General features: G+C 40.4%; 1 protein-coding gene across 1 annotated transcript in view; it reads left to right on the top strand.

The window, feature by feature from the left end:
- man1a1 (mannosidase, alpha, class 1A, member 1) overlaps window positions 1–13,201 on the top strand; it is a 125,414-nt gene that overhangs the window by 106,553 nt on the left and 5,660 nt on the right. The window contains exons 9-11 of the mRNA XM_072686323.1: window positions 1,181–1,400; window positions 4,413–4,585; window positions 8,083–8,198. Coding sequence (XP_072542424.1) covers window positions 1,181–1,400; window positions 4,413–4,585; window positions 8,083–8,198 — 509 coding nt within the window. The remainder of the gene's footprint in view (window positions 1–1,180; window positions 1,401–4,412; window positions 4,586–8,082; window positions 8,199–13,201) is intronic.

Raw genomic sequence — 13,201 nt, 5'->3', positions numbered from 1 at the left:
TTTTTCCTTTTCGTTCGCTTGATATGAAAACATGGTTATCTTAATGCTATTGCAAGAGTGTCTAAACATTTTGCCTTTTGGGGGCCAAAATGTGAAATATATGGAAAATGTTGGTAGTAAATGTTTTTTGTAAACTTTCAAAGGGGTTAATATAATTTGATACATTGATATTGATTCATGATAGCATTTGTTTGGCGGGTCAAATCATCAATCTTCATGGGCCAATTTTGTCCTGCAACACATTTGGCAGCTGTGCACATCTCCTCAAAGACTAAATGCTGCTTATTGGTGTTTTTCAGTGTTGGTGGAATTATTGGCTGATCTGATCAGCCATGCTTTATATCAGTTGGACCTTATATTCTGTATGTGCTTGCACACGTTTGGCTATGAAGAAGTGGGAAGTTGTTTATTCAGTGTGATTTGCTGCCCTTGGATATTTCCATCCAGTGCCCTGGATGAGTGATTGAGGAAGAATAGATTGGAATTTGCTGTCTTTTCATGATGCGTCTGAAAATACCTGTGCGCCGTCACACAGCTGTGACCATGAACTCTACTCCGTGATCGCTCTTACCTCAGGCGCTATGCTATTCCGAGTCTGCCTATTGCCTATGAGATCTCTCTGCAGCCTTGAAAACGCTTTTTCTGATAGACAAACAAGTACAGAGTTCTGCCCACAGCACATGCGTAACTCTACACATGGCCATCCAGCAATTACACAGACCTGCATTCTCCTGCAGATAGATCACTTTGATTTAGTGCTGGGTTATATATTGTCTATATTGATGTAGCAGTATTGGAGTCTCACTCATTTTTACAGATATTGAGTTAATTAGGATCATTTTGGCAAAATGGTAAAACACTTGGAGAGAGATTAATTGTTTATGTAAATCATTCATCGTTTACTTAAGTCTTTAAAAGAGAACCAAACTATTTTCTTGGTTATACAAAGCTTCCATTGACTGAACCTGTGAGAATTACATAAAATATTTATATAAGTTTCTGAGTATGGTTATGATCATGACTTATTCTAAGCAGTCCTGCTTGAAACACCACTTATGATTAGATCATGAGTGCAAGTCAAGTACTGTGATTCTATGATGTATTTGTAAAATATCATGAATAGAATTTTACCAGTACTTCCCAGTTCTTGTTTGACCTGGTTTCTGCCCCCTCTCTCCAGGCCATTGAGACAAACCTGATCCGGAAGTCCAGTGGTGGTCTAACCTACATTGCGGAGTGGAAAGGAGGGCTTCTAGAACATAAGATGGGTCACCTGACCTGCTTTGCAGGAGGGATGATCGCGCTGGGGGCAGACGGGGCGCCTGAAGACAAGACTGGTCACCAGATGGAGCTGGCAGCTGAAATCACCAGAACATGCCATGAGTCCTATGCCCGAACCAGTGAGAGCACAGTTTATTTATCTTCACACAGCACATGTACATGCACAAACACAGAACGCAGATCAGTATTGAAGGGACAGCTATTGCCATACCTTCAAAAGATCCAGTTCTGTAAAAATGGCAGACTAGGCAACTGGACCCAGTTCTGGTAAAATGATTAGCAGTCATGCACACGTTTTGTATTTTAGTTAATATTTCATGTTTACTTTAAATAAGTGATTGCACAACTATAATTATTAATGTTATTTGTTCAAGATTTGTGTTTTTGTCCTCAAGATCCAACTCCAGCATGATCATGTGTTTTGTGAGCGGATATAGGTTCTGCAAAGCGACCATTAAAATTAAGACTAATAGAATTAGTGGCCGAATCTTCTAAACATGCCTGTGCAGATGTTTTAGATTCTTCTTATGTCAGGCATACACTGGCCACCCTGTCCAAACCCCAGCAACCACCTACCAGCTACCTAAGAGCCATCTGGAAATGCTTATAAACAACCTAGTAACCCTATAGAAACTATAAGAGTTACCACTGCAACCACCTATAAACACCTAAGCATCACAGAGATGGCATACCAGTGGCCACCTAACACGCTAGCAACTACCTCAGATACATTAGCCACTGCTTTGCAAATACCTGTAATGCCATTCTCTCTCATATTTTTATTTATTTAGCCAGCCAACCTTTGAATGTCTCTTGCGGTCGACACCTTGTGACGTCTAACACAAATTCATCTGCACTCTGCCATGATTGTGTCACACACTGACAATAACCTGAGGTATAAATGAGTGACTGGCTCATATTAGTAGTTGCTCTAGTGACAGGTTAACCTAAGCTGTGCTGTAGTTGAGCGGTTGGCCCTGGTCAGTGCAGCATAGGTGATAAGAGGTCAGATCTGGGCAGGCTGGAGTGGCTCTTAGGCTCTGGTCAGTATGGAGCTGATGGTGGGAGCTAACAGATCAATAGCTGGCTGTGTGACAGCGCTAAGAGATAAAGAGCTTCACACTGAGCACCGTGGCCCGGCTCTGTTCTGCTCCGAAAGGTCAGCAGCAGTGCATGCTGTCTGCAGAGTGGGCAGACGTGTCTTGTCTGTAATATCAACACTGCTGCCTCCAACTAATGCTAGATTATCCGCAAATCCACTGCTGTTAACCCCCTACACACATGCACACAAATCCCCCAGACTCTCTACGTGGCTCTCTGGACCCAAGTGTATTTGTGCACGCCCACACACATAGCCACACATTGACATTGACACACATAGACACATTGTGTCATGACACTTTGTTCTTATCCACAGCAGCACCACTGACGCACAACTGAGGTGACGCACCTAATCCTCCAATAATCTTTGGCTTTATTGTATCATTCCCTAACAAATAGGACCAAAAGTAGGAGATACAGCTTCCTTTTTTATCCTTTAGAAAAATCACTGCTGGTCTGAAGTGTAACTAAGAGCAAAATCGTACTACTTTTGGAAGCTCCATCTGAGGTATATGGATATGCCACCGGTCAAATGATCAACAGTTATTCGTTTCTCTTATTCGCAGTTATTCGGTTCTCTGCTTCACATCTCAAAAATCTCTTTACATGAGTAGGAAAAAAAAACGTAACTTTTAGTGGAAGTTTAAAAATAATAATACATTTATTTGGTGCATTTCTGTTGGACATCTCAATCAAGAGATTGGACATAATGTAAAGATCAACTGCCAGATTACATTTATAAAAAAAATAAAATGGAAGATGGAGATACAAGGATTTTGTGTGGCAGCAACAGTATATTTTACCAAAACTACACAGAACTCCCAATGAAATTGAGCTTCAGATGTCAGATTTACTGAACTGATTTACAGTTTACTGAACCCACTTTGAGTACCTTTAGTACAGCTTTCATTCTTTTCAGGAGACTCCTTTTCTGTGTTTCTGCAGAGAGATTTTACCATATCTCCAAAGTTCAGGCAAAGTTCAGGAGCACTTTACGCTTCAACATTAAATTTGTGATAACGGCTTTAAAACACAGATCTCTGCAGCATTGATGGAATGAAAGATTGCTGTATAGCTTCTAGACCCAGTGACTGTTTTTAAAAGAATAGTCCAGAAGTGACCCAGTCAGGCTTTGTGCCGCTTCTGCTAATGGTCACCTAATGTTTAGACTAATGTCTGCTACTACGTGTACAAAAAAGAGCTTTCCGTTTTTCATGTATGTGTAAGATTTTTATAGGATGACAGTGAAGCACATACTGGCTGTAGAAATACTCTTATTAGCTCACCAGCTAGAAAAGCAAGAAGTCCGTCTCTCCTTGAAGCTTTATCGGCAATGTGATCATTTGCCACTGAGTTTTATTCCACACAACCTTCTTTATTCTGCAAAGCACCTTGTTACAGCATTGATGCTCAAACTCTGCTTTAATTAGTTTTTCAGAACTCGCGACTGTGCCAGATCATTGCCTGATTTAGGTTGCAGGATAATTAACTACATGAAACAGGTCTGGTGATTTTAAATTAGCAGGTTTTGGATTCAGACCTAAGGAGGAACACTGTTGATGTTGGACAGGAATGCTGACGAGGATGAAGGCTTTTATAGACTGAGTTGGTGTAGTAGTGTATTAGCGGTTAATAGCAATGTTTGGGCACAAAAGATGTCAAAATAAAGGACAGTGTCTTTAGAAAATGAGTGCATCTGCCTTGTTTAAAAAGTCTCAGTTAGATCCGTATCTGTCATTGATCTGAACAATGCCTTTTCTTCCAAATCTCTTCTTTTTAACTTATATCCTCAGTGTGTCACGATTTGACAGTTTGAGGGGGAAATCTGAAATTCCAAATTGTTTTAATGAGTGCAGTTTTTCATCTGCCCTGGTCTACACTTTTTTTTTTCCTTCTGGAACTGAATGTGTTTTTATGTTAACCATGCTTGTCTGAGAGCTCTCAGATTAAACAGACCAGGCCAGGTTTCAAGTAAAATGTTTTATTCATGTGTATTGTGCTAGTGGATTTGTGGTTGTGTGTACTTTCAGATTTGAAGCTGGGACCTGAGGCCTTCAGGTTTGACGGTGGTGTGGAAGCCATAGCTACGCGGCAAAATGAAAAATACTTCATCCTGAGGCCAGAGGTTATCGAGACCTACATGTACATGTGGAGGTTCACTCACGACCCCAAATACAGGCAGTGGGGCTGGGAGGCCGTACAGGTGAGTGGATCGAAACGAACTTCAGTGCATCAAGCTTCTATTCAGACCAGATTTTGCCCACCTAATTATATAAGCCACCAATTCTGTTCAGTGGTTTTCATTTGTTTTATTTCATACATTTTTTTTTTTTACATACGTTTTGACATGGGTTTGACTAGGATCAAATACAATCGCTGATAAATCTGATTTACCTCTATATTACCTGGTATAATGAAGAAAATAAAATCTACCTAAATGGTCTATTTAAGAAAATTAACAATGACCTAAATTGTAAGATTTTAGACTATGGGCAGACTTGATGGGAACCGCACAGAAAAAAACTAAACTAAACTGCAACAAGATTTCTCTGTAGACCTGCTCCATATTTCTCAGAAGTGTTGACATGGATGGGACACAGAGTTAATAGAGAGAGCTAATAGAGAAACAGTCACAATTTATGTCAGTGATTTAGTTATCACTCCTGAGAACACAGTTCCACTGATCTACAGGTCAATGCTGTGGCCCTTTACACCCTTCTAGCTGACACTCGCCATGAATGGTGACTTGTCTTATGTGTGGCTGCTCCACAGTGTCCAATTCTATCAGTGCTTTTCTATGAAGACCAAACACACTGTGTGTTTATATAAGTCATGTTTTATCTTTAATAATAGTGTGTACAGTGCCTTATGAAAATAGTTATATAGTTATTTATATATATATATATATATATATATATATATATATATATATATATATATAACCTAGGCAGACTGGGTTCTGCAGGCATAGTGTGTACTCTTCCTGTGGTTGTGCTCTGGCCTTCAGCACAGCAGGGCTCTAGTGGATGCAGATTGGCAGGATTTCGCAAGTGTGTAATTGTGTAGTAACGACATGAGTGTACACTCACTGCTGTAGGAGCTGTTCCTCACCTCCTGCCACTCTCCTTCTGTACATCTCTCACTCACACTCTATTGTTTATCTTTTCCCCATTTAATCTTTTCCTGTCCTCTCTCTTAACGTAGTTTCTCGCTCGCTCTCTCGCTCTCTCTCCCCCCCCCCCCCCCCCCCCCATTTCTTTCCACTTTACCCCCCTCACAGTCTCTCCCTCTCTTTCTTCATTCTCTGCCCTCTGTCTTTCTTTCTGTCTCTACCCTCAGTTAATTATCTTCTTCCTTATTTCCTTTCTCATATGTGGAGTGGACTTTGAATAGCTCCTATGTGTGTGTGGAGGGCTATTAGGAGTATAAAAATGCATCGACCTGAAGGTAGCGATTAAAGAGAAGACTATAAGAAGCTGGACCAGCGATTTCAGCTTGCGGTCTCTTTAGTGCAGAATGTTATTAAGAAATGGTAGTTTGGGGGAACATTTGGTGAGATCTGGAAGACTAAGAAATCTGCAGGAAGGTTTAGCTGAGTCAAGAGTGTGGTGCAGTGTTTTACTGTGCAGCATTGCTTGTACAAACGTAATCTTCATTACAGTGTGTGCAGAATTATTAGGCAAGTTGTATTTGAGAGTATTCTTTTTTATTATTGAACAACAACTATGTTCTCAATCAACCCAAAAGACTCCTAAATATCAAAGCGTTATATTTTTGGAAGTTGGAGTGGGGTTTTTTTAGATTTGGCTATCTTAGGAGGATATCTGTTTGTGCAGGTAACTATTACTGTGCAGAATTATTAGGCAACTTAATAAAAAACAAATACATACCCATCTCACTTGTTTATTTTCACCAGGTAAACCAATATAACAGAAATAAACATTTCTGACATTCAAAAATAAAAACAAAAACAAATCAGTGACCAATATAGCCACCTTTCTTTACAATGTCACTCAAAAGCCTTCCATCCATAGATTCTGTCAGTTGCTTGATCTGTTTACGATCAACATTGCGTGCAGCAGACACCACAGCCTCCCAGACACTGTTCAGAGAGGTGTACTGTTTTCCCTCCCTGTAGATCTCACATTTTATGAGGGACCACAGGTTCTCTATGGGGTTCAGATCAGGTGAACAAGGGGGCCATGTCATCATTATTTCTTCTTTTAGACCCTTACTGGCCAGCCACGCTGTGGAGTATTTGGATGCATGTGATGGAGCATTGTCCTGCATGAAAATCATGTTTTTCTTGAACGATACCGACTTCTTTCTGTACCACTGCTTGAAGGTGTCTTCCAGAAACTGGCAGTAGGTCTGGGAGTTGAGCTTCACTCCATCCTCAACCCGAACAAGTTCATCTTTGATGATACCAGCCCATACCAGTACCCCACCTCCACTGAGTCGGAGTGGAGCTCTCTTGCCCTTTACTGATCCTCGGGCCCATCCATCTGGCCCATTAAGAGTCCCTCGCATTTCATCAGTCCATAAAACCTTAGAAAAATCAGTCTTAAGATATTTCTTGGCCCAGTCTTGACGTTTTATTTTTATTCAAACCTTGTTCAAAGGTGGTCGTTTTTCAGCCTTCCTTACCTTGGCCATGTCCCTGAGTATCGCACACCTTGTGCTTTTTGATACTCCAGTAACATTGCAGCTCTGAAATATGGCAAAACTGGTGGCAAATGGCATCTTGGCAGCTTCACGTTTGATTTTCCTCAATTCATGGGCAGTTATTTTGCACCTTTTTTTTTTTTCCACACGTTTCTTGCGACCCTGTTGGCTATTTGCCATGAAACACTTGATTGTTCGGTGATCACACTTCAAAAGTTTGGCAAAAGTTTGACTGCTGCATCCCTCTGCAAGACATCTCAAAATTTCTGACTTTCAGAGTCCGTCAAATCTCTCTTCTGACCCATTTTGCCAAAGGAAAGGAAGTTGCCTAATAATTAAGCACACCTTATATAGGGTGTTGATGTTATTAGACCACACCCCTTCTCATTACCGAGATGCACATCACCTAATTTACTTGATTGGTAGTTGGCTTTCAAGCCTATAGAGCTTGGAGTAGGACAACATGTATAAAAAGGATGACTCATTTGCCTAATAATTCTGCACACAGTGTAAAGCATCCTTGTCACAGAACTCAACATTTATGCACAAGTATGCAACAAAACGTCTAGAGAAAAGATAAACTGCGCTTAGGTGTTTTCCACATTGTTTATCAATGATCTAAAGACCATTAGAGCTGGGTTAGGGCGTCCTCACAATATGGTCTGTATCATCACTGTATTACTGTATCACTGTATTGTTACAGTGCTACACCAGACATGCACTAAAAGTTTCTAATCACTCATCACTATGTTTTATTTGGTTGCATATACAATAATGACTTGAAATATGAGGCATTCTAGATGTTAGATTTCTTTCTTTCTTCCTTGTTGAGTCTGCAAACGTCAGCCTGGGTTGGCTGCTCTGCAGCGTTAAGTGTTTAATCACTGTATTGCTGTATTGATTTTCTGAACACTAGCCCCACTGATTGCTGTCATTGGGCCTCGTTCACCAATATCTTTTTGGCCGAGTTCAGGCAGAGTTGTTCAAGCTACTTTTGTGATCAGGTTCAAAATAAAAGGGATTTCTTTCTTTCAGGCTCTGGAGCAGCACTGTAGATTGGAGGGCGGCTACAGTGGTGTCCGAGACGTTTACGCCAGCAGCCCCAGCCATGATGACGTCCAACAGAGCTTCTACTTGGCTGAGACTCTGAAGTAAGTCACACATAGTAAACACACACACACCCACACATGCCCACACATTCAGTATGACACAGTCTGAGAATTCACTGTTTGTTTTTGTTCCATTTGTTGTATTTAACTGTTCATAGTGTGTGAGTGTGTGAGTGTGTGTGAGTGTGTGTGAGTGTGTGTGAGTGTGTGTGAGTGTGTGTGAGTGTGTGTGAGTGTGTGTGAGTGTGTGAGTGTGTGTGAGTGTGTGAGTGTGTGAGTGTGTGTGAGTGAGAAAACCAAACCTAGTTCTCATATTTTCTGCTTAGCTCTGAGTGTCTCCACTGCTATTTCACACAAATACACACAGGCACCGGCATGCAGTATGTACAGACAGTAGAGATGGCACAATATTACCTTTTCTTTACCAGTAACAATGTTGAAATCCAATATAGTATTGATGGATGCTGATTCTACCGTTTGTTCATACTTATAACAATCGTTTAAAGTTTGAATAGTCAGCTCGGTGTACTGAGCCAGTTAATAATTCTTAGGTCCCCCAACCTGCTCTATATTTTTTCAGCCCTAGTGTACGAGTGTAGAGTGTAGAGTGTGCCTCTCTTAGACATTTAATCTGTATAAGTATGTAGTTTCCTATATAGGGGGTAGGGAGTTTACTAAAAGCTAAACATCACGACATTGGGTCGGCTTGTCATCATAAATGTTGAATAATCATCTAGCCAACACAGCCCGCCTTAAGTTGTCTGTCCCAGGAGTTCTTCCCATCCAGAGCATTAACAAATGGGGTTATCTGTGGTTATTAATATAAAGAAGTCATTGACTGAATTGTAAAAGATTATTCATTTGTATCAATAACCCTTTTAAATATGTGAAAAAACAATATGGGAGCTACGGAGTTCCCATGATTAGCAGCAGATGATTGAAGAGGAGATGTGTGCGACTTACCACCTAGTTAGAGGATGTAAATTCGTTACCGGATTGAATTGGATTCTTTTTGTTTTTCTTTGTTCTGATATCCCATCCAGCATTTTCTGCTGATATCGGCCCATTCATACTGATGATGTTTTCAGTCTACTGCTCACTGACAATAGACAATATCTACTTGATTTTGGTGTCTTTGGGAACTATAGATCTCCAGCAGTTTGCAGAATTGGTCGCTTGCAGAGCACAGCACAGCACAAGTGAACACGTACACACACATTTCTTTTTGAAGTTTCCACTGAGAGATTCCAGACATCGTAATACTGAATCTCATGTAGCTGCAGTCTCCAAAACAAAAAAGAAAAAAAAGAAAAAGAAATTTGCAGTTTCGTTTCTCTGTTCTGGTGTTGTGCTTTAGTTGTTTTAATCTGCATCATTAGTTTAGTTCTTTTAGATCATTTACACTCCATTTAGTTCCCTTTTTAGTTAGTAAGCCAACTTTAACAACTTTAACTTTAACAAATTCCCTTCTTTCTTCCCTTTAGGGTAGGTGTTATGGTTGTCATGATACTAGAATTTGGATTTGACTCAGAATGCTTGATACCAAATGATGCTATGGCAAAAATGAAGATACTCATCCAAGGACTGGTTTCCTGGACACAGATTTAGCCTTATCTTGGACTAAACTGCAGTTCAGTGGCAAATCACCATAGAAAATTGTTTTAGCCTTAATTGGACTCGTCTGCAAATAATCATTCACCGAAAAATATATTTGTATTGGTGCAGTGTTATGACTGTGTTTATCAATACAAAACAATTCATTCTTATTTAGGTAAGCATCTAAGTAAAGTTACACTGCTAAATTGGTACTACTTTTTGATTGTATAGAAGAATGCTTAAATGCATATGTATGTATGGGTTGTACCTGAAGGTGTGTCTGAGATGCATATGAGAGTGTACCCGCTGGTTGGGTAAAGGGTGAGAAAGAACTGCTACTGTTAGCATTGTTAGCTGAGCTGTATTTTTCTTCACTCACACTGAGCTAATATGCTGCTCTGCAGCGTGACACTGTGACTATGTGCAGTCACACAGTTCTCCTGCTAATCCTCCAGCTGTCTCACTGCAGGGCAAATCAGAATCCCTGGACCAGCATCTCCTCTTCAGGCACACAACTGCACTGCCGCTGTGGGTGTCTGGTCTGCATTCACGCATTCTTTACTCAAGCTGTACTGGAAAACTGAAGGAGACACACAAGCAGAAACCCTTTACTTATTTTCCTGAATAGCTTCTGGCCAGAATCTCCCAGTAAGCCGCAATGACCCATCTGTAGAGCGAGCGTGTGTCTGATTGGTGGGTGCGTGAGCTTCCTGTTGACTGGGAGAGATGCTCCTGGTGTGTTAACTACAGTTAACACACCAGGAGTGCATTAACTACAGTATCACACACCACCACCACCGCTGCAGCTCCATCCAAAGTGGCTCTGTTTCCTGTCTGACAGGCCACTGTGCACCCTTTCAGAGCTTACAGAAAGAGCTGGCCGCAGTGAATTCAGCTTCAGGGTGCATTTCTGTCTCAGTCCTCTGTTTCAGTTTCTGAGCTCAGCGGCTTCATTTCAGAATCCGAGAGCAGTAAGAATGAAAAATGCTGCTGTTATCTGTATCACTAATTAAAGCTCTAAATCTGCTCGCTCTCATTAGCAGCCTGCACTTCACCTTCCATTATCTGTCTACACTCACCTGCTGGCACACTGCTGCCAGTGGCGGAGCAGAAAGCCCTCCAGCTGCTGCACTCTGGGGATTAGTTCAATTTGTTTTAAACAGTCACAAAAGTCTTAAAACTGCAGTGTTTCTTTCAGTCATGCTATCGTATTTGCTGTTTACTGTTGATGAACAGATGAAAATCACTGACCTCACAAAGATTCAATGCATCATAAAAACAAAAACCTTATTAATTTAGGAATGCACTGAAATGAGATTTGTGGGCCAGTAAATCAATATACAGTCTTATGCATCTTCATTTCACTTCACGCTTGTCTTCGACTGATGCAGTCCATGTAGGCCTTAAACACAATTCAAAATAGGAAGGTTAAAAATGTGGATTGTTCTGAAAGTGCTGTTGGTGTCTACTTAAGGAAAGGAAAATAGCCACAGTTATCATATTTGCCAAGGAGGATTTGTTTCCAGTGTCTGCCTCCACAATCACTTTTATTTGATTATTTTATTAATTTAGGTTCTGTTAATTTAGGTTTTCCTTCATTTTGGTGTCCACTACACTGCTTTAACTGAATAATGGAAAAAAAAACCTTTTTGTGTATAATAAGCTGTGCAAATGGCCTACAATAGAAAACTGACAAAAAGAAGAGAATATTAAAGAAAACTATTTAGTTTATTATTTTCCTATAGATGCACTTAACATTTTCTTTGTTGGCTTTCCACTACAACAAATTCAAGACCAGTTCTTGACAAGGCATGAATGAGGCCAAGTCTTCGTAGTGTTTATCTTAAGAATCTTCTTAAGGTTTTTCTTTAGGGCAGCTGTTGTGAACCCAGCCCCTGATCAAATGGCATGTGGTGTTGGACTTCTAAGCATACACAAGTTCATCTCCTCTACACCGACACACTTCTGCACATTCTAAATCATCATTCTAAGCTGCCAGTAGCACTGAGCACTGAGCTCAGTGAAGAGCTGAGGTTAACTGGCTCCTACTGCGAGAAAACTCATAGACCCAGTGGGACAGGCAAACACACTTTCATCTCCACTGCCCCCTGACTGCTGCAGCTCCAGTTTCCAGTGGGGGAAGAATAAGAAAAGAACATGTGATTGGAGAGAAGAATGCAAACAGCCTGAGTGGCATCTGCACCGTCCCCACCGTTTATACACACACATTTGATGTGTCCTGCAGTCGTCTTTTGATTTGTGCATCCAGCTCGTGAAGCTTCACTCCATCAGGCCATAGCCCTTGGCTCCTATAAACAAAGCACCCCTTCGACAGCCAAAGGAAACATAAGTTGTTTAGAAATCATGAGATTTTTATTCAGTTGCTGGATCTGCAGTGCTGCTTTGGCAGATCTGTGTTTGGCTGAGAGGGGCTCTGTAGGATGAGAGACTTTTGGACAGATTTGTTTTTGTTTCGTTTATTTGCCTAAATCTTTGTTTTTGTGTTTTGGAATTTGTTCTGGACTGTGTTCACTGGCCTTGACCAAAGCACACTTGTTTATCTCTTTGTTTCTATGCTGTTGCAACATACTATGGGCAGTTTTGTGAAAAAATCAACAAATAATCAAAAAATACTGTTTAATCAACTATTTATTTTATTTATTTAGTAGTTTATTGGTTTATAGATAGGTATGATGGGTATGTACACATTATAATAAATAACTTTAGGGTTAGGCATGTAGCAATACTCACAAGTACACATTTTGATTTGCTCATGATGTGTAGTATACAATTTTGCATGGGGACGGGATCTCTGTCATTGAACCTGCTTATTAGACCAAAGCCGGGAGGGTGGGATTACACTAAACATGCTGGAGAGAGTGAAGTTGATTAAGTGATGTTTAATGTACTGGAGTGGGCAAGTTGGTTAAATGACTTTTAATGCGGGTTAAGCATCTTTTATTTAGATGGGTCGGGTTGATTTAAATGAGTGGGTTAAATGGCGGTTAATGTGCTGGAATGGGTTAATTTGGCAATGTGACCCATGCATTGTTTGGGATAACGTGTTTCAAAGCAAGGCCTCACAGTAATGTACTTTCTGTTTTAAGTATAAACGTAGGGGTTTAACACTTGTAATCGTGTTAAAATGACTGAACTTGCATTTATTTATGACCCATTTACAAAGATTTGGTTTGGGCTATTCTGTTTGTAAACTGGAAGGACTGCATCCCCTTGTGGAATAATTTATTTTAAGGCATGTACTTTGACTGGTACAGCAGAGTTTTTGTCCTTTTGGAGAGTACAGTTTTTACTCTCTAAACTTTGACTGCTGTTTACTACATTGCTGGGATTACAACTTTTGGTGTTTAACCAACACTGTTGCTTAAGATGGCAAAGTTAATAGACTGCAGCTGATATCCTCTTTCTCTCTGACAAACGTGGTCACATTT

Source organism: Salminus brasiliensis, chromosome 1, assembly GCF_030463535.1.
Source record: "Salminus brasiliensis chromosome 1, fSalBra1.hap2, whole genome shotgun sequence".
NCBI classification, from domain to species: Eukaryota; Metazoa; Chordata; class Actinopteri; order Characiformes; family Bryconidae; genus Salminus; species Salminus brasiliensis.
Note: the sequence above shows the minus strand (reverse complement) of the source record. Positions and strands in the feature narration are given on the sequence as shown.